The following is a 26106-nucleotide window of genomic DNA, read 5'->3' on the forward strand; positions in this document are numbered from 1 at the left end:
AATAGAAATCGAGTTATTTGACATAGATTTATTTAGCCAAGTTTCTGATAAAACCATTGTCTGCATTTTGTCGTTTTGGCCCATATTTTAATCATGTCTATTTTTGGAAATAGACTCCTGACATTAACATACAAGAGGCCAAAACTGCTCTGTTTTTAAAATCATAGGGATTCGGTAGAGATTGGAAAGTATCTACCGGACCAGGGTTTGGTTGCACTTTACCAGAGACCAACAATAAAAGCATAACAATATATCTGTTGCCCAATGCGTGAGATCTTTCGACACAGAAAAAAAGTATTTCAATAGTTTGAGATTTTGGAAGCATGCCATCAAGTGTAGGTCCAGTTGCGTTTGAGAATAGTATAAATGTAATTGCAGAGAGACCAAGTTCCTGGTGGTATTGACATGATGGTCTCGTCGGAGTGTTTGCAAATTGTAGGGCATAAAGCGAAGGTAACTCACTCAACCATTGATCATTCAGCCTATTTAATCCAGGATGGCATTGAGTAAAGAGCAGGCACGGTGACAGATACATAATGCCGGTTTTTATAGGTATTTCAGCACAGGTGTCCAACGATCAGTAGACGTTGTGTAGAACAACCTATATTTTCCCACCGCCCACGGTGCATCAGGTTTTCCAATCTAATTAGGCGCTTCTCTGCTCCTAGCCTTCAGTGCGCACCTGCGCTGGCGAAGCAGGTCTTGAGCGCAGACAGACGCTCCTGACTCCGTGAGCAACCAACTCCAGAAAGGTGTGTAAAAAAATAAATGCCTTCTCAATCCGAAATGTAAAATAGAGACTGAGATCTAAAAATAATAGTTGTTATATACAGCATTCACCTTCACATACAAAAGTATTTGCTTCTGTAAACAGGATCAGAGTCATTAAAACATAAAAACTCAAACTCTGATCTCAAGGATCACACATACAAACGGACAGACTGATTGGCTACCATCTTGCATTTGCCTTTCCACTGAGTATTGCTTATTCCTAGGCAATGCAAACTAGCATATTCAGACTTGGAGATGGCAGTAAATGAGCTATGAAATTGAAACCTATAGAGAGAGACATTTCAGCGGACTTGGTACACTGACTGTGTACACAGTGATGTTACAGTAATGTGCCTTGAGCAGTACAATAGTGTGTATGCGTAGCCCTGAGGATCTCTATGGCCCTTAATAATCTCATAAAAGGTTGTAAATAGTTTCATGATCTCCCCCATTACTCAATTTTACAAATACCATGGGGATTTCTATAGCATATACATTATAGCCCCTCAGCCATGTAGACCCTTTCAGTGATTATGTCTAAAGTGAATCGATAGAGGCAGGTCAACTGGTGTGTGGTAGATTATTAAGGTTATGGCGTTTGACTTTGTAGAGATTGGCAGGTTATAAAAGGGTTATAAAATGTGAAGTCATTTGTTAGAGATCAGGATAACCTTAACTTGGAAAACAACACCCATGTGGGTTGAAACCGGAAATACCCCGTGATGACTTGCTTTTTAGTTTATTTTAGAATATTCATAAGATATACTTTAAACACGTCATATATGGCCCAATAATTCCCTTGGTTTTCTCCTAAATATTTAGACGGTTTTGTTGTCTTGTCAAGTACACGTTGAGATTCAATGAATTATTTATTGACTATAGGGGCCCCTCAGTGGACATACTGGGTTAAGAGCTACACTTCATTTGACTATACTCCAGCATTTTGGATTTGAGATAAAAAAATATTTCATATGAGGCGACAATTCAGAATGTCACCTTTTATTTGAGGGTATTACATATCTATTTTTACCTAGTGGTGGAAAAAGTACTCAATTCTCATACTTGAGTAAAAGTAAATAAAACTTAATAGAAAATGACTCAAGTAAAAGTATATGTCACCCAGTAAAATATTACTTGAGTTAAAGTCTAAAGGTATTTGGTTTTAAATATACTTAAGTGTCAAAGGTAAATGTAATTGCTAAAATATACCTAAGTATCAAAAGTAAAAGTAAAAATATGAATAATGTAAACTTATTTTTTAAGCAAACCAGACACTTTTATTTTAATTACGGATAGCCAGGGTCACACTCAAACACTTAGACATCATTTAAAAACAAAGCATTTGTGTAAAGGGAGTCCGCCAGATCAGAGGCAGTAGGGATGACCAGGGACGTTTTCTTGATTAGTGTGCGAATTTAACCATTTTCTGTCCTACTAAGCATTCAAAATGTAATGAGTACTTTTGGGTGTCAGGGAAAATATATGGAGTAAACAGTGCATAATGTTCTTTAGGAATGTAGTGAAGTAAAAGTAAAAGTTGTCAGAAATATAAATAGTAAAGTACATATCCCCATAAAAACGACTTAAGTAGTACTTTAAAGTATTTTTACTTAAGTACTTTACACCACTGCTTTTACCATTCAGAAATGAAAGCACCTTGTGTATCTAGTCCCTCCTTTTGAAGAAGTCATAAGTATTTGGACAAATTCACTTATCGTATATTAGCTCCTGCCAGTGCTGTCTTACCCTTGGCACTGACGGCTTTCCAAAATGTGTAGTTTTTATTGTGTTGATGATTTTCCACTTATTTGTGCCAAACTTGTTAACATCACTGCTAAATAAGACAAAAAAAATGGCCATGAGAAATCATTGTATTATGCAAATGTATTGGTTGACATATCAGTCATTACATTTGTTTAGCGAAGAGTACATGTATTTCACAGGCATCAGTCACAGAAAATGTTATAATATTTACAGCACTCGTTTCCAAAGCTCTACTTGTAGTTCATAATAAAACAAGTCAATGATGTAAATAAACCCTGGCCATTGGGAGGCTTTGAAGCCACCGATTGGCCATATTGGCACTCCCTAGTAGGAGCAGTCCTCCACAGGAATTAATGGAATTATACAGTATTTCAATTAAATGTTTCCAGGACACAATTACAGGCCCTGAAGCAAGGATTTGCATAGTCTTGGTACCATTTGATAGGAAACACTTTTAAGTTTGTAGAAATGTGAAAGGAATGTAAGAGAATATATCACAATAGATCTGATACAAAATAATACTAAAGAAGGAAAAAAACGTTATTTTGAAAAAATGTTTGTACCATCATCTTTGAAATGCAAGAGAATGGCCATAATGTATTATTCCAGCCCAGGTGCAATTTCTAGATGGAGCAGTGTATGTGCTACGCTTTAGATTGATCCAATGAACCATTGCATTTCTGTTCAAAAAACGTTATTAAGACTGCCCAAATGTGCCTAATTTGTTTATTAGTAACTTTTCATGTTCAAAATGGTGCACTCATCTCAAACAATAGCATGGTATTATTTCACTGTAATACTTACTGTAAATTGGACAGTGCAGTTAGATTAACATGAATTTAAGCTTTCTGACAATATCAGATATGTCTATGTCCTGGGAAATGTTCTTGTTACTTACAACCTCATGCTAATCGCATTAGCCTACGTTAGCTCAAAGATCGGTGTCTTCGGGATCGTATTTTTTGTTGTTGTAGTGGGGACAGCAACATTAGTAATCTCAAAAAATGTATACTTTAAGGGGGGGAAAGTAAATATTTTTTCATTTTGTATGCATCAAGTTGTCTGTAATAGAATGCATGTGGCAAAAACAAATGTAGACATTAATAAATGCATTGCTATAGCTTCCGAAATATTTTTTTTACAACGGTGGGGGACTTTCAAGATGGAGGCACAGTGGCATCAACACAGTGCCACCAAATAAGTATTCTAGTGTATAGACTATATCAATTATTGGAATGGGCATAGGCTACAGTCACAACTAAGAAGTAACATGTTTAAACTGTTTCCTGGGACTGTCCCAGGTACCCTCTTTATATTCCCAGAAAAAAAATGAATGCCAAGACCCGGGAAAATAGCCAATGTCGCACTAGTGAAATTCCACAAAATACACAACATGCAGTTTAGCGAAAAAATTAAAAACACATTATCCAAACAGGTTATCACATGGAAGCCATTAGCCTAGGTATTTACTTCACACAAAGTTGCCATAAATTCAAAGCACACACATAATTGACACCGCTACCCTCCTTTCGGTTTTCACTCCAACTCCAGTTGTAACTAATCTGATTCTTATCAACTCGATAATTATTAGAATCAGGTGCGCTAGAAGTGAAAACATACAGGATGGTGGCTCTCCAGGAAGGAGAGCTCTGCCCTACAGGAAACCCCTACAATAGAGCCTGTAAAATAACGTGTGCCTATTTGAGCTGTCATTGTGGCTCTCCAGACAGTCACACATTTGATAGGCCTGTGCACAATTCCCTATATAGGCATCTCTGTCACAGTCTGTTAACAATTGACTGTATAGTTGCTGCCCAGATGAGAGCTTCGGTATGCGTGATCAACAGACCGTATGAAAGTAGATTTTTAGAGTTGGTTCATGTTACCTTGACATTTTTAACAATTTCTACTCTTAAATCTCTCTGTTGTTAATTTCCTGATATACTATCTGTATAATCATCAACTAGATTTTGCCAAATATAGAATATATTATGTCATTAGTTGAAGGAGGTTATCGAGGAAGCTTAGCAAGTTTGCATGATCAAACAACGCTATACTCGGGGTGCGCTCTGTGCGTCCTGAGCGCGCTCTGTATCGAGATATGCACTACATTAATTGAGGAACATGATAATGCTCGGATTTTATGGAATTTAATTAAAACAGTGTCTGTCTTTGGCGATCAAAGATAGTTCATTACTAAATATAAGTTTCATTTGCTCTGAAATCTTTACATAGTGGTGCAGCCCAGTCGACAAGGTGGCACAGAGCCCTTATTATTTGGGCAGAACCCTGGCATAGTGGCCATATTTTGGTTTTAAACGCTTTGAATTGGGCACTTCCGATTTTCGCCGTACTTTCTGGGACTCAAGGGATACATATGAAGTATCCCCGGTACTGAAAGTTGGAAAGTTTCCGGGAAAATATGAATCCCTAGTCACAAAGTGGCAAAGTATCTGTTAATGAAATACTGTGAATTACTGAAAATTACTTACACTTGCATGTTACTTTGCAAAATGGAAATAACAATATTTTTCTCAAAATACACCTAGGCCTATACCACACTTATTATACCACACATACACACTTACGACAACCAATAGCCATGGAAATCACACCAGGCGTTCAGGCAGTAGCCAACGTTTTTGTTCGATTTAAAAACAGCCCAAAAGCGCAATGTAACGATAATATACCATTGATTTAGCAAGGTCAAGGGCTTTTCAATAATATGTATTGTTGAAGCTTTACACATTCTGCGACAGAAATGTAAAGGTAATTCCCGATTGAGCCAACATATACTGCGTTTACTATGAATGCAGTCTGCCAATGCGGGAATATTGCCGTAATACATTTCAATCAAGCTGTAACGTTGAACTTCCGCGATACAGATTCAATAGATCCCCAAGTAGGCCTCAACTTAAATGATATTAGGTAGTACGCTATGTACATAGGTAGAAATAATTTTGAAGTCACATAGGGGCTGAGGCCAGTCACGGAGACAAATATTTGCCAGTTGCGCCAAGCATCTTATGCGCAATTTGGTAGGCTACTGACATAATATCATCATTTATAAACGTAAATACTGTTAATTTAGAAAAGTTAATGTTCTCATCTTAGTCCTATGCATTGAGTCGATGATAATACACTTCGTAATATTTGACTCTTTTGACAATAAAAACAACGAATTGTTTTACGAAGTGGCTTAGAACTCTGGTTTTACGCATGAAGTAACCTTTATGCTTGGCTGTCCTCCGCTAATGCGTCACATTGCCCATTTACAATGGATAGTTGACAGAGGTCGGTGTCTATGACATTCAAAGGTATTTGTGTGTCACGGTGGACAGAGGCTTTTCGAGTTGCAGAAAAGGGACGTATTTGGCAGCTGTTCGCAGGTGAGGAAACCCGCCAGAATAAATCCTTCAGCATTTTCCTGAACTCTCTTCGCATGAGACAATATAAAACTGGGTTCAAGCAACTATTGGCATGTGCCAGGCACACGGTCACGGGGAAAACATAGGTGTGAACCATATAATAAGACTTGTCCCAGTTCACCACATTAAATTTGACCAGGACGCCCCAGAAAGTGATAGCGTGATTTGGCATCCAACACAAAAAGAATGAAAGAACCACAATGGTAACGGATTTAGTGACTCTGTTACTCCGTTTAGGATGGTTGTTGTTCATACTCCTCAGGCGAACGAATCGTAGGAGCATCAAATAGCAAATTGTTACTATGAGCATGGGGAAAACAAAGGCAATTATGATTTTTTGTAAGTGATATAAAGCCAGCCAGTGCTGGCCCTCCGGGAACCGCAAAAGGCAGAGCTTCTCCCCAGCGATGTTTGTCATATTGGAGAAAATAGCCGTTGGAGCTGTGGCCACAGTGGCAAAAACCCAGAGCACTGCGCTCACCCATCTCACCGAACAATATCTGTGTCTGGTGCGGTCCTTTAGAGCCGAGGCAACGGACCAGTAGCGCGTAACACTCATAGCAGTGAGGAAGAACACACTCGCGTACATGTTCATAACAGTAACGGAGAGAATGATCTTGCACATCGCGTTCCCAAACGGCCAACTGAAGTCCAGAGCAGTGTCCACAGCCCAGAAAGGCAGGGTCAGGACAAACTGGAAGTCTGTCATGGCCAGATTAAGAACAAAAAAGTGTATGGTGGACCTTTTTCTTCCTTGTCTCACTTTCATTAAGAAAACGACTAACAAATTCCCCACCAAACCCGCTGCGCAAACCACAGAATACACGATTGATATCATGATTCGAAGCGCTGGACTGCCGTCCGCGGTCATATCTATGTCCTCCAGGCTGCTGAAGCGGTCTGGATCCGTAGAGGACAGGTTATAAGAGCTGATGTTATGGTTCCAAGTGTCCCCCAGTGCCGTTTGCATATCCACTATTTCGTTCCAGACGTAAAATATGTTCCAAAAAAATTAAAGATACATAGTTGCAAACATGGTATGGTATAGCATAAACTTTTCATACGTTCAAAACAGATACCTGAAAGTCTCCATCTTCTCATGTAATGATGGTCCGTGCGCTCTGACCGCAAACTGGCTTTTAAATAGCCTACTGTGCCAGTGGAAGCGTCACCCCATAGGCAACAATTGGTTAACGTTCCTCTGATTGCTGATTGACATGGGTGTTTCAAGCCTGCTAAGGTAAAAGGAACAGCAAGGAACACAACGTATCACACGGGACTGGGGGAAATTCAACCAGGTAGCCCTAGTGTAACAGTACAACCCGGGCGCGAACCTCTGCACACATCAACAACAGTCACCCACGAAGCATCGTTACCCATCGCCCCACAAGAGCCTAACCCTTGCATAGCAAGGGGAACTACTACTTCAAGGTCTCAGAGCAAGTGACGTCACCGATTGAAACACTATTTAGCGCGCACCGCTAACTAAGCAAGCCGTTTCACATCCGTTACACTAGCAAAAAAGCGGTGGGCCAGTAACCGGAAGATCGTTTGTTCGAGCCCCCCGAGATTACATTGTGAAAAATATGTCAATGTGCCTTTGAGCAAGGCACTTAACCCCCACCTAACTCAAATGTAAACCCCGGTTCGTGGGTAATATTACTGGGATATTACTTTTTAGTTAAGAGTGTTATTATATTATCGATCAATTGACTATACACCTATAACCAATAGCCTAACAAATGAACAACTCCTACAAATAAAGTACAAAGACAATTTTTCATTGTCTTTAAGACATCCTCTATGTCACATTTCAGCAAACCCGAGCCACCTGCACGCCCGACCCGTAACAGTCTAGTCTATAACTAAACTCTCTCACCAACACAACTTCCTTCCATCTTTTTATTTTTTGTCTCAAGCAGGGGAGTAATTATAATATATATTAGGGGGGGACATCACCATCAAATATGCTCAAAATGCAACTCCCCAATGTATTGATGTAAAAATAGTGGCTTTGGGAATGACCAGTGAGATATACCTGCTGGAGCACGTGCTACGTGTGGGTGTTGTTATCGTTGACCAGTGAGCGGAGAAAAGGCGGAGCTTTACCTAGCAAAGACTTATACAGTGGGGAGAACAAGTATTTGATACACTGCCAATTTTTCAGGTTTTCCTACTTACAAAGCATGTAGAGGTCTGTCATTTTTATCATAGGTGGCTCCGTAAGAAGCATCTCAAGGTCTTGGAGTAGCCTATCCGGTCTCCAGACCTGAACCCAATAGAACATCTTTGGAGGGAGCTGAAAGTCCTTATTGCCCAGTGACAGCCCTGAAACCTGAAGGATATGGAGAAGGTCTGTATGGAGGAGTGGGCCAAAATCCCTGCTGCAGTGTGTGCAAACCTGGTCAAGAACTACAGGAAAGGTATGATCTCTGTAATTGCAAACAAAGGTTTCTGTACCAAATATTAAGTTCTGCTTTTCTGATGTATCAAATACTTATGTCATGCAATAAAATGCAAATTAATTACTTAAAAATCATACAATATGATTTTTTGGATTTTCATTTTAGATTCCGTCTCTCACAGTTGAAGTGTACCTATGATAACAATTACAGACCTCTACATGCTTTGTAAGTAGGAAAACCTGCAAAATCGGCAGTGTATCAAATACTTGTTCTCCCCACTGTAGATGACCCGAAGCCAGTCTGGCAACAAATATGTAGCGAGGGCCAGGCGATTAGAGCATAGAGGTCGCAGTGGTGGGTGGTATATGGGGCTTTGGTGACAAAACGGATGGCACTGTGATAGACTCCAGTTTGCTGAGTAAAGTTTTGGAGGCTATTTTGTAAATGACATCGCCAAAGTCGAGGATCGGTAAGATAGTCAGTTTTACTAGTTTATCCTTTCTAGCGCTAGCGGAACCCCTCGACAACATTCCGCTGAAAAGGCAGGGTGCGAAATTCAAAAATATTGTTTTGAAATATGTAACTTTCACACATTAACAAGCAAGTCCAGTACAGCAAATGAAAGATACACTTCTTGTTAATCTACCCACCTTGTCCGATTTCAAAAAGGCTTTACAGCGAAAGCACAACATATGATTATGTTAGGTCAGAGCCAACTCATAAAAACACAGCCATTTTTCCAGCAAAAGATAGGAGTCACAAAAAGCAGAAATATAGATCAAATGAATCAGTAACCTTTGATGATCTTCATCAGATGACACTCGTAGGACATCATGTTACACAATACAGAAAATACATGTGCATATTTATATCCAAAAATCTAAGTTAACATTGGCGTGTTACGTGCAGCAATGTTTTGATTCCAAAACATCCAGTGATTTTGCAGATAGCCATCAAATCCCAGAAATACTCATAATTAACATTGATAAAATACACAAGTGTTATTCACAGAATTAAAGATAGGCTTCTCCTTAATGCAACTGCTGTGTCAGATATCAAAAATACTTTACGGAAAAAGCATAATCTGAGTATGTGGCACTCAGAGCCCAATCCAGCCAAAGAAATATCCGCCATGTTGGAGTCAACAGAAGTTAGAAATAACATTATAAATATTCACTTACCTTTAATGATCTTCATCAGAATGCACTCCCAGGAATCCCAGTTCGACAATAAATTACTGATTTGTTCCATAAAGTCCATCATTTATGTCCAAATAGCCACTTGTTGTTAGCGTGTTCAGTCCAGTAATCCATCTTCATGAGGCGCGAGCACGACATCCAGACAAAAACTTGAAAAGTTCCGTTACAGGTCGTAGAAACATGTCAAATGATGTATGGAATCAATCTTTAGGATGTTTTTAAATCAAAAAATCAAATTTATTTTTCACATACACATGGTTAGCAGATGTTAATGCGAGTGTAGCGAAATGCTTGTGCTTCTAGTTCCGACAATGCAGTAATAACCAACAAGTAATCTAACTAACAATTCCAAAACTACTGTCTTATACACAGTGTAAGGGGATAAAGAATATGTACATAAGGATATATGAATGAGTGATGGTACAGAGCAGCATTGGCAAGATACAGTAGATGGTATCGAGTACAGTATATACATATGAGATGAGTATCTAAACAAAGTGGCATAGTTAAAGTGGCTAGTGATACATGTATTACATAAGGATGCAGTCGATGATATAGAGTACAGTATATACGTATGCATATGAGATTAATAATGTAGGGTAAGTAACATTATATAAGGTAGCATTGTTTAAAGTGGCTAGTGATATATTTTACATCATTTCCCATCAGTTGCCATTATTAAAGTGGCTGGAGTTGAGTCAGTGTCAGTGTCAGTGTGTTGGTAGCAGCCACTCAATGTTAGTGGTGGCTGTTTAACAGTCTGATGGCTTTGAGATAGAAGCTGTTTTTCAGTCTCTCGGTCCCAGCTTTGATGCACCTGTACTGACCTCGCCTTCTGGATGATAGCGGGGTGAACAGGCAGTGGCTCGGGTGGTTGATGTCCTTGATGATCTTTATGACCTTCCTGTAACATCGGGTGGTGTAGGTGTCCTGGAGGGCAGGTAGTTTGCCCCCGGTGATGCGTTGTGCAGACGTTACTATCCTCTGGAGAGCCTTACGGTTGAGGGCGGAGCAGTTGCCATACCAGGCGGTGATACAGCCCGCCAAGATGCTCTCGATTGTGCATCTGTAGAAGTTTGTGAGTGCTTTTGGTGACAAGCCGAATTTCTTCAGCCTCCTGAGGTTGAAGAGGCGCTGCTGTGCCTTCTTCACGATGCTGTCTGTGTGAGTGGACCAATTCAGTTTGTCTGTGATGTGTATGCCGAGGAACTTAAAACTTGCTACCCTCTCCACTACTGTTCCATCGATGTGGATAGGGGGTGTTCCCTCTGCTGTTTCCTGAAGTCCACAATCATCTCTTTAGTTTTGTTGACGTTGAGTGTGAGGTTATTTTCCTGACACCACACTCAGAGGGCCCTCACCTCCTCCCTGTAGGCCGTCTCGTCGTTGTTGGTAATCAAGCCTACCACTGTTGTGTCGTCCGCAAACTTGATGATTGAGTTGGAGGCGTGCGTGGCCACGCAGTCGTGGGTGAACAGGGAGTACAGGAGAGGGCTCAGAACGCACCCTTGTGGGGCCCCAGTGTTGACGATCAGCGGGGAGGAGATGTTGTTGCCTACCCTCACCACCTGGGGGTGGCCCGTCAGGAAGTCCAGTACCCAGTTGCACAGGGCGGGGTCGAGACCCAGGGTCTCGAGCTTGATGACGAGCTTGTAGGGTACTATGGTGTTGAATGCTGAGCTGTAGTCGATTAACAGCATTCTCACATAGGTATTCCTCTTGTCCAGATGGGTTAGGGCAGTGTGCAGTGTGGTTGAGATTGCATCGTCTGTGGACCTCTTTGGGCGGTAAGCAAATTGGAGTGGGTCTAGGGTGTCAGGTAGGGTGGAGGTGATATGGTCCTTGACTAGTCTCTCAAAGCACTTCATGATGACGGAAGTGAGTGCTACGGGGCGGTAGTCGTTTAGCTCAGTTACCTTAGCTTTCTTGGGAACAGGAACAATGGTGGCCCTCTTGAAGCATGTGGGAACAACAGACTGGTATAGAGATTTATTGAATATGTCCGTAAACACACCGGCCAGCTGGTCTGCGCATGCTCTGAGTGTGCGGCTGGGGATGCCGTCTGGGCCTGCAGCCTTGCGAGGGTTAAAACTTTTAAATGTCTTACTCACCTCGGCTGCAGTGAAGGAGAGTCCGCATGTTTTCGTTGCAGGCCGTGTCAGTGGCACTGTATTGTCCTCAAAGCGGGCAAAAAAGTTATTTGTCTGCCTGGGAGCAAGACATCCTGGTCCGTGACTGGGCTGGATTTCTTCTTGTTGTCCGTGATTGACTGTAGACTCTGTCACATGCCTCTTGTGTCTGAGCCGTTGAATTGAGATGCTACTTTGTCTCTGTACTGACGCTTAGCGTGTTTGATAGCCTTGCGGAGGGAATAGCTGCACTGTTTGTATTCGGTCATGTTACCAGTCACCTTGCCCTGATTAATAGCAGTGGTTCGCGCTTTCAGTTTCATGCGAATGCTGCCATCAATCCACGGTTTCTGGTTAGGGAATGTTTTAATCATTGCTATGGGAACGACATCTTCAACGCACGTTCTAATGAACTCGCACACCGAATCAGCGTATTCGTCAATATTGTTATCTGACGCAATACGAAACATATCCCAGTCCACGTGATGGAAGCAGTCTTGGAGTGTGGAGTCAGCTTGGTCGGACCAGCGTTGGACAGACCTCAGCGTGGGAGCCTCTTGTTTTAGTTTCTGTCTGTAGGCAGGGATCAACAAAATGGAGTCGTGGTCAGCTTTTCCGAAAGGGGGGCGGGGCAGGGCCTTATATGCGTCACGGAAGTTAGAGTAACAATGATCCAAGGTTTTTCCACCCCTGGTTGCGCAATCGATATGCTGATAAAATTTAGCGAGTCTTGTTTTCAGATTAGCCTTGTTAAAATCCCCAGCTACAGTGAATGCAGCCTCCGGATAAATGGATTCCAGTTTGCAAAGAGTCAAATAAAGTTCGTTCAGAGCCATCGATGTGTCTGCTTGGGGGGGAATATATACGGCTGTGATTATAATTGAGGAGAATTTTCTTGGTAGATAATATGGTCTACATTTGATTGTGAGGAATTCTAAATCAGGTGAACAGAAGGATTTGAGTTCCTGTATGTTTCTTTCATCACACCATGTCTCGTTAGCCATAAGGCATACGCCCCCGCCCCTCTTCTTACTAGAAAGATGTTTGTTTCTGTCGGCGCGATGCGTGGAGAAACCCGCTGGCTGCACCGCCTCGGATAGCGTCTCTCCGGTGAGCCATGTTTCCGTGAAGCAAAGAATGTTACAGTCTCTGATGTCCCTCTGGAATGCTACCCTTGCTCGGATTTCATCAACCTTGTTGTCAAGAGACTGGACATTGGCGAGAAGAATGCTAGGGAGTGGTGCACGATGTGCCCGTCTCCGGAGTCTGACCAGAAGACCGCCTCGTTTCCCTCTTTTTCGGAGTCGTTTTTTTGGGTCGCTGCATGGGATCCATTCTGTTGTCCTGTTTGAAAGGCAGAACACAGGATCCGCGTCGCGAAAAACTTATTCTTGGTCGTACTGATGGTGAGTTGACGCTGATCTTATATTCAGTAGTTCTTCTCGACTGTATGTAATGAAACCTAAGATGACCTGGGGTACTAATGTAAGAAATAACACATAATAAAAACTAAAAACTGCATAGTTTCCTAGGAACGCGAAGCGAGGCGGCCATCTCTGTCGGCGCCGGATGTATATTTTAACATAAAACTTCAATAATGTTCCAACCGGAGAATTCCATTGTCTGTCGAAAAGCACTGGAACAAGAGCTAACTCTGTCGGGACCGCACGTCACGAGCATGAGACACTCTGCCAGACCACTGACTCATTCAGCTCCCATTCCCCCCTCCTTTATAGCAGAAGCCTGAAACAAGTTTCTAAAGACGGTTGACATCTAGTGGAAGTCTTAGGGAGTGCAACTTGACCCCATAGGCACTGTGTATTTAGTAGGCTTTGAAAAACTACAAACCTCAGATTTCCCACTTCATGGTAAGATTTTTCTCAGGTTTTCGCCTGCCATATGAGTTCTGTTATACTCACAGACATCATTCAAACAGTTTTAGAAACTTCAGTGTTTTCAATCCAAAACCAATACTAATAATATGCATATAGGATCTGGGACTGAGAAGGAGGCAGTTTACTCTATCCCAAACAGGATTTATGTTTGGCGGTGCGAGTGAAGGAGGCTTTGTTGCGGGATAGCCGATTCTAGATTTAATTTTGGATTGGAGATGTTTAATATGAGTCTGGAAGGAGAGTTTACAGGCTAGCCAGACACCTAGGTATTTGTAGTTGTCCACGTATTCTAAGTCAGAACTGTCCAGAGTAGTGATGCTCGTCGGGCGGGCCAGTGCAGCAGCGAACGATTGAAAAGCATGCATTTAGTTTTACTTGCATTTAAGAGCAGTTGGAGGCCATGGAAGGAGTGTTGTATGGCATTGAAGCTCTTTTGGAGGTTTGTTAACACAGTGTCCAAAGAAGGGCCAGATGTATACAGAATGGCGACGTCTGCGTAGAGGTGGATCAGGGAATCACCCACAGCAAGAGCGACATCATTGATATATACCAAGAAAAGAGTCAGCCCGAGAATTGATCAGCCCGAGAATTGAACCCTGTGGCACCCCCATAGAGACAGCCAGAGGTTCGGACAACAGGCCCTCCGATTTGACACACTGAACTCTGTCTGAGAAGTTGTTGCTGAACCAGGCGAGGCAGTCATTAGAGAAACCAATGCTGTTGAGTCTGCCGATAAGAATATGATTATTGACAGAGTCGAAAGCCTTGGCCAAGTTCGATGAAGACGGCTGCACAGTACAATCTTTTATCGATGGCGGTTATGATATCATTTAGTACCTTGAGCGTGGCTGAGGTGCACCCGTGACCAGCTTGGAAACCGGATTGCACAGCAGAGAAGGTATGGTGGGATTCCCTATCAAATAAGACACTCTAGTTTCAGGAGAAATTGCTTAAAGATTATACTTCGCTCCATTACAGCCTCCCCTTAACCTCTCTTGGGTAGGGGGCAGTATTTTCATGTCCGGATGAAAAGCGTGCCAAAAGTAAACTGCCTGTTACTCAGGCCCAGAAGCTAGGATATGCATACAATAGAACACTCTCCAGTTTCTAAAACTGTTCAAATTGTCTGTGAGTATAACAGAACTGATATGGGAGGCAAAACCCTGAGGACAAACCATACCCCCCAAAAATCTTTCAGCCTACCACTGTTTTCAATGGCTGTCACTTTTATTATAAGGCAAAATCCTCCCTGCTTGCAGTTCCTAGGGCTTCCACTAGATGTCAACAGTCTTTAGAAAGAGTTTCATGCTGGGTTTTGGAAAAATGAGCCAGAAATGGGAGTTTTTCTAGGTGGCTCCCATTTTGTCTGTAGTGGAAGAGAACGTGTTCTTTGGTATTTTTAACGATTCTCTGTCTTAAATGTTATAGTTTATTTACGTATTAGTGTACCTAAAGGTTTGATTATAAACATTGTTTGGAAAAGTTTATTAGTAACGTTTGGGATTCATTTTGTTTGCATTTTGATGGAGGGATACTGGGTGGATTATTGACTGAAGCGCGCCAGCTAAACTGAGTTTTTATGGATATAAAGAAGGACATTATCAAACAAAAGGACCATTTGTGATGTAACTTGGACCTTTTCGAGTGCCAACAGAAGAAGATCATCAAAGGTAAGGCATTTATTATATTGCTATTGCTGACTTTCGTGGCGCATCTGCCTGGTTGAAATATGTTTTTCATGCTTTTGTATGCGGGGCGCTGTCCTCAAGTAATCGCATGGTGTGATTTCGCTGTAAAGCCTTTTTGAAATCGGACACAGCGGCTGGATTAACAACAAGTTAAGCTTTATTTTGATGTATTACACTTGTGATTTTACGCAAGTAAAATATTTATTATTCTGTAGTTTGAAGTTTGCGCTCTGCAATTTCACCGAATGTTGGCCAGGTGGGACGCTACCATCCCACCTTCCCATAAGAAGTTAAAGGGGGTTCTGTTTCTATTGTGCTAAATACTTTGCAACACAAAAGTCTAAGCTTGTGTCAAATGCAGATTCAGCTTTCAGTCAAGACTGGCTTTCAAAATTGGCACTGGAGAAATTTAGAGCGCATAAAGACAACAAGTGTCACAAATTAGCTGCGGAGTCAAAGCCTGTTAATGTGCAACTTTCACATGAGCTTGAAAGACAGCAGCAACAAGCGAGGAGAAATCTTATGAAGATTGTTGGGGGTGTGAAGTAGTTGGCACGGCACGGTCAGGCTTTTCGAAGCGTTGATAAGGAGAGTGGGAACTTCAGCCAGCTTCTAAAGTACAAGGCAGAGGGCAATGTAGAGCTGACCAACTGGCTGAAAGGTCACTTTGATTTCAACGGTCCCCAAATGCAAAACTACATTTTGAAGCTGATGGAAAATACAATCGTCAAAGAAATTGTATCAGAAATACCATCAATGCCAGTGGTCCGGTTTGCACTTATTATTGATGGCACCCAAGATATATCAGGAGTTGAGCAGGATTCAATATGTTTGATGGCAACCAGGATATATCAGGAGTTGAGCAGGATTCAATATGTTTGATGGCAACCAGGATATATCAGGAGTTGAGCAGGAGTCAATATGTTGGTGCTTTGTAGATGCAGATCTACAAACAATGGAAGAATTCATGGGACTCTACGAAGTGTCTTCAACGACAGGGCCAAATATAGCCAAGATGGCATGTGATGTGATGATGCGTCTAGGGCTTCTTCTGTCCCAACTTAGAGGACAAACCTATGAATGTGCCGCAAACAGGACGATTGCAGGGGGTGCAAGCCATTTTAAGGAAAGAACGGCCGCTGGCTATGTATTGTCACTGAGGTCCAGACTGTGTGAACTTAGTTACTGTGTAGCCTCTCCAATAGTAAGAGATTCAATGGGTCTGGTTCATGAATTGGGGGGCTTCTTTAATCAATCTGGCAAGTTCAAGTTGTTTTTCCAAGAAATCGCAAAATCAAAGCATGATTTCAACTCGTTGCAACCTCTCTGTCACACCAGGTGGACTGTTCGCACCTTTGCCATCCGCTCAGTTCTCAGCCAGTATGAATCAGTGCTGACAGTCTTTGAAGAACGAAAGGCTAATGGTCTTCATGGAACATTTCTAAAAGGGAACACTGTGCTCAGCCTTGTAATGGCTGAAGACCTGATGGGGGATTTGACACCTCCCTGCAGCTTAGGAATTAGACCGTTTCAGGCATGTTGGAGGCTGTGGACCATGTCAAAACAAGCATGCAGGACAAGCGAATGGAGGAGAACTTTGATGTCTTGTTCACAAAAGCAACTGCTATGGCAACAAAGTTGGACCTACAACATATTCAGATGCCTCATATCCTCAAACCTACAAGGCGTTACACCGGTCAGGCAGCAGCCGATATCCATCCGGATGCCCAGTCTTTGTACAGAGCCCAATTTTACAATGCCTTGGACACAGTAAATACTCAATTCATAGAGAGGTTTGATTAAGCTGGATTCCACAAACTGCAGCAGCTTGAAAATGTGCTGCTACGCAGAGACATGGACAGGGTGGTAGACGAGTATCCTGAATTGAATTCAAAACTACTGCAGGTGCAGTTGGCCATGTGTGGGGCTAATTACACATATCAAACGAGCTCAGATGTTGCTAGGATTATTTGGGAAATGGTGCCAGAGGTGAAAGGTCTCTTCAGTCAGGTGGAAGCTTTAGTAAGGCTTCTGCTGGTCATCCCTGCCTCCTCTGTACAGACTGAGAGGAGTTGTAGTGCCCTGAGGAAGCTTAATACATGGCTTAGATCTTCGACGAGTCAAACAAGGCTGAACAATGTGTAACAGGGACCAGGAGAAACTGGACAGACTGGACCTTGAAGGAATATGCCAGTCTTTTATCGGTGTCAACGATAAGCGCAAAAAGGCCTTTGGATCCTTAGCTTGAAGAATGGCAAGTCAAAACATGTCGTTGCCTGGAGAGGAGAGGATAAGAGAGCAGAGGAAAAGAGAAGAGATGACTGGAGAGCAGGGGAGAAGAGAGGAGAAGATAGGACAAGAGGAGAGGAGAGCAGAGCAGAGCAAACGCCCCTGCTGCCCACCCAAGTTTACTTGTAAATATGTAAATAAAAACAACAATTTGCTCAACCTTGGCCAAAATATCTGGACTTGTCTTCATATAACAATGTGTAGATTTCTGTTTATATGATTATGGTTATAGTTGTACTTTATTAATCCCTAATCTCTGCCAATTTCTGCCAAAAAACAGAGCAATGTAATTCAATACACAATTAGGCATTATTGTAAAAAATAAAAAATAAATAAAAAGTTCATCCCATGTGTGAGTGAATTTTGAAACGTTTTAGAATGGCAGGAAATTAGTTTACAAATTTCATTTTTTTTTTCGGGGGCCAGACCCCCTTGCAGATTTGCAGCCCATCAACTAGGGATTGCCTAAATAGGTATATCTCAGGGGCATGTTTTCAATACAGACTCCTTTTGTCGCACTGTATTCCATATAAGGTATTCAGCTAGACCTTATGAAAGTTGCATAGCATACCCTTAATCTAAAAACAAAGTGATACTGGTGATACTGTACATAACTTGGCATTTCTTCAAAACATTGTGGGTGGATGACCTACCTTCCAATTAATGGCAATGCATTTATTAGCCACCATAAATGCTAGGTTAAATATTCCTCTTATAACAGTCTCCAGTATCAACATTTCCAAGCAAACAAAAACAGGGAAAAAAAGGAGAATCTGTAGACATGTTGAGATAAAAGAATATACACTTTGTCAGAGTTCAGCCAACCTTCACAAGACCACAACACATGCAAATATGTCCTCTGTTGTGCTTTACACCCCCAGCAGAATAATACAAATTCTGAGTGCATGATATTCAGTTTCACTGGCATGTAGTACATTCTATGATGGTCTTAAACTGCATTAATTCACTAAGCAAGAAGGTGGACACAAGGTTGGCTGATATCTCAAAGAGTATTGGGACTTTGGCCGAAACTGTGAAGGCAACTCAGGGAAGGGTGCATGAGGTTGAGCAGACGACAGTCGATCACGAGGCCAGGCCAGACATAGAGAAACAGTGCGCAATGTTCAAAAATGACAAAACCCTGAAAGCCCGAATGGAAATGCTCGAGTCGCATTCATGACGCCAGAACATCTGAATATGTGGGATCCAGGAGGACACTGAGAAAGGGAAACCCACTGAATTTGTCTCGGAGCTGATACAGGCATTGCTGGGGAGTGAACACCTCAAAACGGTCATCCTGATCGACCGCACACACAGATCTCAGGCAACGAAGCTGGCCAAGGGCGGGCCACCAAGGCCATTCATTGTACAGCTGCACTATCCCCAGACCAGGGATCTCATCCTCAAGCTGGCTAGTCAAAAGTTCCCCCTGAACTTCAGAGCCAGGGTGGCTTTCTATCCAGATCTTACCTTGGAGGTGAGGAACCAACGGAAAGAGTATGATGAGGTACGCAACAAATGCAGGGCGGCCAACATCCGATATGGATTCCTCTTCCCAGCCCGGTTTAAGGTGACAGTTGAAGGATCAACACGTAAGTTTTACAACCCAAAAGAGGCCGATCTGTTCTTAACAAGCAAGCTCCCTGGCTGAGGATACAGAACGGCTGTGTCAGCCGGCTAAATGACCAAATGCAGGCCAGGAATGTGTTTGAATTTCCGGCCTATGTCTTTTCGATTAGAAGATCAGAAATTGGGACTTATATGATAGGTGAGATGTTGTGGCTAATATAGCATTGTTTAGCACATCACGTTTTAGTGCCCCTCACCCCCTAACGTGAGAGTTAAGTGTTAAGTGTTATTTAATATTAGTTTATATGTGGAGCATCTATAGACGACGAGTTAGTTCAAGCTGTATGTCTAGACACCCTAAGGTTTGTGTGTTAGCCAAGGAGTGCTTCGTTTGGGGAAGTCACTCAGTAAAGGGACGGGAGGGGGGATGGGGTCTGTGTTTTATGTTCACGTTTATTATTAGTACAAGTGGCATGACAAGCTCCCGCACGGCGGGACGTTTTTCTTCTGAGTTTTGTATGACAGCAACAATTTTCTCTAAAATAAGAAATGCCACATAGTGACAGAGCACAGAGTAGACCAGGTGGAATAAAGATAGTCAGCTGGAACTGTAATGGCTTAGGGCATGTGGTGAAACGAGCTAAGGTTTTTTCTCATCTTAAATCACTGGGTGCAGACATAGTGTTTGTTCAAGAAACTCATATTAAACTCTCCGCCCAGGCCAAGCTACGAGTCGGCTGGATCGGTCAGATATACCAGTCTAACTTTGATGCAAAAGCGAGAGGGGTAGCAATCCTGATAAGGAAAAACATTCCTTTTGTTTACTCATCCTCGATTTCAGATCCTAATGGTCGGTATATTATTGTGGCTGGTACACTGAATTCGAAACCAGTAACCTTGGTCAATTTATATGGACCCAACTTCGATGATCCATTGTTTTTTCAAAGGGTATTTAAGGACATACCAAATATCTCAGATACAAGTGTTATTGTTGGAGGGGACTTTAACTGTACGTTAGATCCTCTTTTAGATAAACAGCTATCAAGGTCAATTCAACAATCAAATGCCAGTGTCTGTCTAAATACGTTGGTGACAAACCTTAACATTGTCGATATTTGGAGACTGACGCACCCAACAGACAGGGATTATTCTTTCTTTTCATCAGTTCATAAATCATATTCCAGAATTGACCATTTTTTGTTGGACTAATTTCAGCAGCTGAGTCGGTTACCTATCACCCTATTCTAATTTCGGACCACTCTCCTGTGTCCATGGTGCTGAAACTCGACAATATGTCGACAGGTCGGCGAACGTGGCGCTTAGACGCATACCTGCTGAAAGATGAGGCTTTTTGTCAGTATTTGAAGGAGCAGATTGACTTTTTCCTCGGAACTAACGACACGGGGGATGTTGACGACTCCACCCTTTGGGAATCTCTAAAGGCTGTGATCAGAGGTTACATTATTTCTTATACACCAGAGAGGAAGAAATGTGCCAATACTAGGCTGAGAGAAATTGAAAGACATTTAGGGGAACAGGAGAATGTTTTTAGGACGAATTCCTCGTATACAGTCCTTGAGAAGATCAAAGTTAAAATATGAATACAATACCAATCCTTTCAAACAGGGTGGGCTCTTTACTAGAACGCAACAAAGTTATTTTGAACTGTGTGACAAACCACATAACTTATTAGCAAGACAGCTAAGGCATGTACAGGCATCTAGAGCTATTCACAAAATAAAAGACAAAGAAGGGTAAAATAGTAACAGATCCACAGGATATTAATAAATGCTTTGCACAGTTTTACTCAGAGCTATACCAATCAAAATGCGATGCTACTGATCCACAAACTATGGAACGCTTTCTCGCTGAATGTGAACTTCCTAAACTAGACAGGGGGGCAGCTGCTGCACTCGATGCAGGGATAACTTTAGAGGAAATGAACACAGCGATAGTACAATTTCCAAACAGCAAGGCCCCTGGGCCCGATGGATATGTAATAGACTGGCGCAGTACTTCTTATAGAATTATATCTCCACTTCTGCTGCGAATGTTTAAACAATCCAAAGAAAATGCAAAACTCCCGCAAACACTGTACCGCAAGCACTGATCTTGAAAAAAGATAGAGATTCCATGGAGATGTCGTCTTATCGCCCCGTGTCGTTACTCCCCATAGAAAACAAGGGGTTGACAAAGATATTGGCAAACCGATTGAAAACATATATTTCCGACATCATACACCCTGACCAGACAGGTTTTATCCCGGGCAGACATATATACTACAATTTGAGACGCCTTTTCAACGTAGTGTATCACGATCATAAGGTTGAGGCAGTGGTAATAGCTTTTGATGCAGAGAAGGCATTTGATCAGATTGAGTGGAAGTATATAATGTCGGTTCTGGGGCACTTCGGGTTTGGAAAGGAATTCATTAATTGGATAAGAATTATTTATGCACACCCAATGGCGTCCGTGGTAACCAATCAAGAAATGTCGCAGTCATTCCGCTTGTTCAAGGGGTGCCGACAGGGGTGCCCTATTTCGCCTGCTCTCTTCGCTATAGCCATGGAACCCCTTTTGCTACTCGCATTCGGGCATGTGCCGATATAGCTTCTGTTAAGATAAAGGACACATAGCACAAAATTTCCCTATATGCAGACGATGTTCTTTTGTTTTTGTCCAAGCCTAAAACTTCTATTCCACCCTTACTTAACCTTATAAACACATTTGGCTCCTTCTCTGGCTACAAGATAAACTGGCAAAAAAAGTGAGTTGATGCAAATATCACGGCCGGTGGATATGCAATTTCTGCAATCTACCCCGTTAAGAACAGTGATGGACAAGTTCACAAGCCTTGGCATTGTAGTGACAAGAGACCTTGATCAGCTATTGAAAGCGAATTGGGACATGAAAATATATCAGCTTAAACATAATATAGAGTTTTGGAAACCTCTGCCTATCTCCTTGGTTGGTCATATAAGCGCTATTAAAATGGTTGTCCTACCCAGGTTTCTTTACCTCTTCCAATGTCGACCCAATTTCATACCACAAAGCTATTTTAAAGAAACTGGATTCAATAGTAACTCAATTTTTATGGGATAACAAGGCAGCCAGAATTTCAAAGAAGCATTTATGCAAGTACAAGATAGAGGGGGGCTTTGGCCTTCCTCACTTTAAACTGTATGATTGGGCTGCTAATCTGAACATTGTGTCTTTCTGGAGGGAAAGTTTACCTGCGATGAGACAGAAGGATATGGCTTCATGGCTTTTGATTGAGCAGGCCTCCTGTCAACGTTCCTCACTCCCTGCACTTGTTAATAGCCCATCATATGTGAAAAAATCCACTTATGACTCTAACCCAGTCATTTGTCATACGCTTAGGATCTGGAAACAGATTAGGTATTTTCTTAACATACCCACTGTATATATTGACAGCCCGATTTGCCTGAATCATGCTTTCCACCCCGCATTGGATGATGTGGTGTTTTCACAGTGGAGGGACAACAATTGGTAATCTATACATAGATGGTCAGTTAGCTTCATTTCAACAATTACAGGGAAAGTTCAACATGCCAACAACACATTTTTTCAGACACCTCCAAATCAGGAATTTTGTAAGGACACATATCCCACAGTATGGCATGAAGCCAAATAGTCCTACATTAGATAGCTTGATCCTTGTCAAACCCCATTCAAAAGGGTCGGTCTCTAGACTGTATGATGTGCTACAGGCCCACATAGAGGTATCCACAGACACAATTATAAGTGTCACGTTCTTTCAAAATCGAACCCAGAAGCAGACCAGGACAAGGAGAGTAGGAAGAAGGTGAGTATTTATTTACAAGTGAATGTGAATGGGTAGATATATCCAGGTGGCGTAGCGGGCAGCGGTGGTGAGTTGATGGGAGTAAATAGGTGGATCCAATGGGGTAGCGGAATCCTCCGACGACCAGGCGGGAATGGGGTAAATGATCCGGGTGAGTAATGTTCATGGCTAACGATCCGGCAGGGAATGGATGTCAGGTCAGAGCTTTTGAAGGGGAGAGGTGATGATCAGGATAGGTGTGCAGATTACTGATGGGATACAGGTGCGTGTGAACAATTGATCTCCCAACAAGCTAATTCGCCCGGCAACCAGACAGGGTGCGTTCCAGGACACCGGAAACACACTCCAGGACAGAAACACAGGCAAACACAGACTCAGGAAGCGGGATTCGTGACAGTACCCCCCCCTCCGACGAACGCCACCAGGCGGACTACCTGTAGCGCCAGGGTGGAGGTGGTAGAAGTCACGAAGCAGGTCTTCATCAAGGATCTGACGCCGAGGAATCCAACTCCTCTCCTCTGGACCATATCCTTCCCAATCCACGAGATATTGGAAACCTCGACCCCGCCGTCTGGCATCCATTATGCGGCGCACCGTGTAGGCAGGACCACCTCCGATCATCCGAGGAGGAGGAGGACGAGGAGGAGGGGGCAACAGAGGACTGAGGAGAACCGGCTTGAGGCAGGAGACATGAAAGGTGGGGTGTACTCGAAGCGTTGCCGGCAATTTGAGTCGGACCACAACAGGGTTAATGATTCTCTCCACCACAAATGGACCAATGAACTTTGGTGACAGTTTCCTCAACTCAGTCCGTAGAGGAAGATCCCGTGTAGCCAACCAAACCTTATTTCCGATGGTATAAGCGGGAGCAGGAATACGGCGACGATTCGCCTGGATCTGATACCGGTCAGAAACTCTAAGGAGGACCTTCCTGGCCCGATGCCCGGTCCAGAATGTGGGCCTGGACAGAAAAAACCGAAAGATCCCTCTCCTGAGAAGGAAACAAGGGAGGTTGGTATCCGTACAGGCATTGGAAGGGGGACATCCCAGTGGCAGATGAAGGAAGGGTATTATAGGCATACTCGACCCAGGGTAATTGAGATGACCAAGAGGTGGGATCAGAGGAGACAAGACAACGCAGCGTGGACTCCATCTTCTGGTTGGCTCTCTCCGCCTGACCATTAGATTGTGGGTGAAATCCAGAAGTGAGACTCACTGTAGCTCCAATGGCCAAACAGAAGGATCTCCAGACATCAGAGGTAAACTGAGAACCGCGGTCAGAAACAATGTCACTGGGCAATCCGTGGACCCTGAAAACCTCCCTAACCAGGATCTCGGATGCCTCCGTGGCAGATGGAAGCTTGGAGAGAGGGACAAAATGAGCAAACTTGCTGAATCTGTCCACAATGGTCAGAATGACCGTGTTCCCAACAGAAGGGGGCAATCCCGTGACAAAATCCAGGGCCAGATGCGACCAAGGTCGCCGAGGAATAGGTGAAGAAGCCCAGAGCTGGGCCGATTGGTACTTTTGTTCTGAGCACAAACAGGACATGCGGCAACAAACCTCCGGGTATCTTCTCCCATGGCAGGCCACCAAAATCGTCTGCGCAGTAGCGCCATAGTCCGAGCAACGCCAGGGTGACAAGCTATCTTGCTGGCGTGGGACCACTGAAGAACAGCAGAACGGACCGACTCAGGCACGAACAACCGACCGGGTGGACCGTTACCGGGGCCGGGCTGCGTCCGAAGGGCCGCCATCACATCCTCCTCAATCCTCCATGTAATGGCTCCCACGACAAGGTTCTGGGGAAGAATCGTCTCAGTCTTGGCCCCACTCTCATCCGTCTTGGAGAACATCCGGGACAAGGCGTCCGCTTTGCTGTTCTTCGACCCAGGTCGGAACGTCAGGGAAAAATTGAAGCGTCCAAAAAACAAAGCCCACCTGGCCTGACAGGAGTTGAGACGTTTAGCCGATTGCACGTAAGCCAGATTCTTGTGGTCAGTCCAGACCACAAACGGTTGCTCCGCTCCCTCCAAACAGTGACGCCACTCCTCCAAGGCAAGCTTCACAGCGAGAAGCTCCCGGTTACCCACATCGTAGTTTCTCTCAGCTGGGGAAAGACGACAAGAGTAGAAGGCGCAGGGATGGAGTTTACCGTTAGTGGAGCTACGCTGGGACAGGATGGCGCCCACCCCCACATCAGACGCGTCCACCTCAACAACAAACTGACGGGAAGTGTCAGGTTGAGAGAGAATCGGCGCGTTGGTGAATCGGCTCTTCAAGTTCAGAAATGCTCGGTCTGCCTCAGGAGTCCAACGGAAAATTCTGGTGCAAGACGTCAGAGCAGTTAAAGGGGCGGCCACCCGGCTGTAATCACGGATAAACCTCCGATAGAAGTTCGCAAATCCCAGGAATCTCTGGAGCTGCAATCTCGTACCGGGCCGGGCCCAATCCCGAACCACCCGAACCTTCTCTTGGTCCATCTTGATCTCACGCCTGGAGATGATGTACCCGAGGAAGGATGTAGTGTGGGCGTGAAAATCACACTTCTCTACCTTCAAAAACAGACGGTTCTCCAATAACCTCTGCAGGACCTGCTTAACATGCTGGATGTGGCTGGAAAGCTCCTTGGAGAAAATCAGGATGTCATCCAGGTAAACGAACACAAACAGACCGATCATATCCCTCAGCACGTCATTCACCAAACTTTGGAACACTGCTGGAGTGTTGGAAAGTCCAAACAGCATCACCTGGTACTCAAAATGTCCCATAGGTGTATTGAATCCAGTCAACCACTCGTCCCCCTCTTTGATCCGAACCAGATGATACGCATTGCGTAGATCAAGCTTCGTAAACACAGTAGCACCCTGTAAAGAAATGAAAGAGGAGCTCATCAAGGGCAAGGGGTACTTGTTCTTGACCGTAATATCATTCAACCCCCGATAATCAATACACGGTCGAAGAGAGCCATCCTTCTTACTCACAAAAAAAAATCCAGCTCCCAGGGGTGATGACGAGGGACGAATGAGACCTGCAGCAAGAGAATCCTTTATGTAGGTCTCCAGGGCTTCCCGCTCAGGTCGAGAAATACTGTATAACCGTCCCTTGGGAAAGGCAGCTCCAGGGAACAGCTTAATTGTAC

General features: G+C 43.3%; 1 protein-coding gene across 1 annotated transcript; it reads right to left on the reverse strand.

The window, feature by feature from the left end:
- Positions 1–5591: 5591 nt before the first annotated feature.
- Positions 5592–7084, reverse strand: rxfp3.3b (relaxin family peptide receptor 3.3b). Its single transcript, XM_035790226.2, has one exon. It carries the CDS (start codon positions 6931–6933, stop codon positions 5767–5769), a length of 1167 nt encoding a protein of 388 aa, XP_035646119.1. The 5' UTR covers positions 6934–7084; the 3' UTR covers positions 5592–5766.
- Positions 7085–26106: the final 19022 nt, after the last annotated feature.

Source organism: Oncorhynchus keta, chromosome 17 (genome assembly GCF_023373465.1).
Source record: "Oncorhynchus keta strain PuntledgeMale-10-30-2019 chromosome 17, Oket_V2, whole genome shotgun sequence".
In the NCBI taxonomy this organism is placed as follows: domain Eukaryota; kingdom Metazoa; phylum Chordata; class Actinopteri; order Salmoniformes; family Salmonidae; genus Oncorhynchus; species Oncorhynchus keta.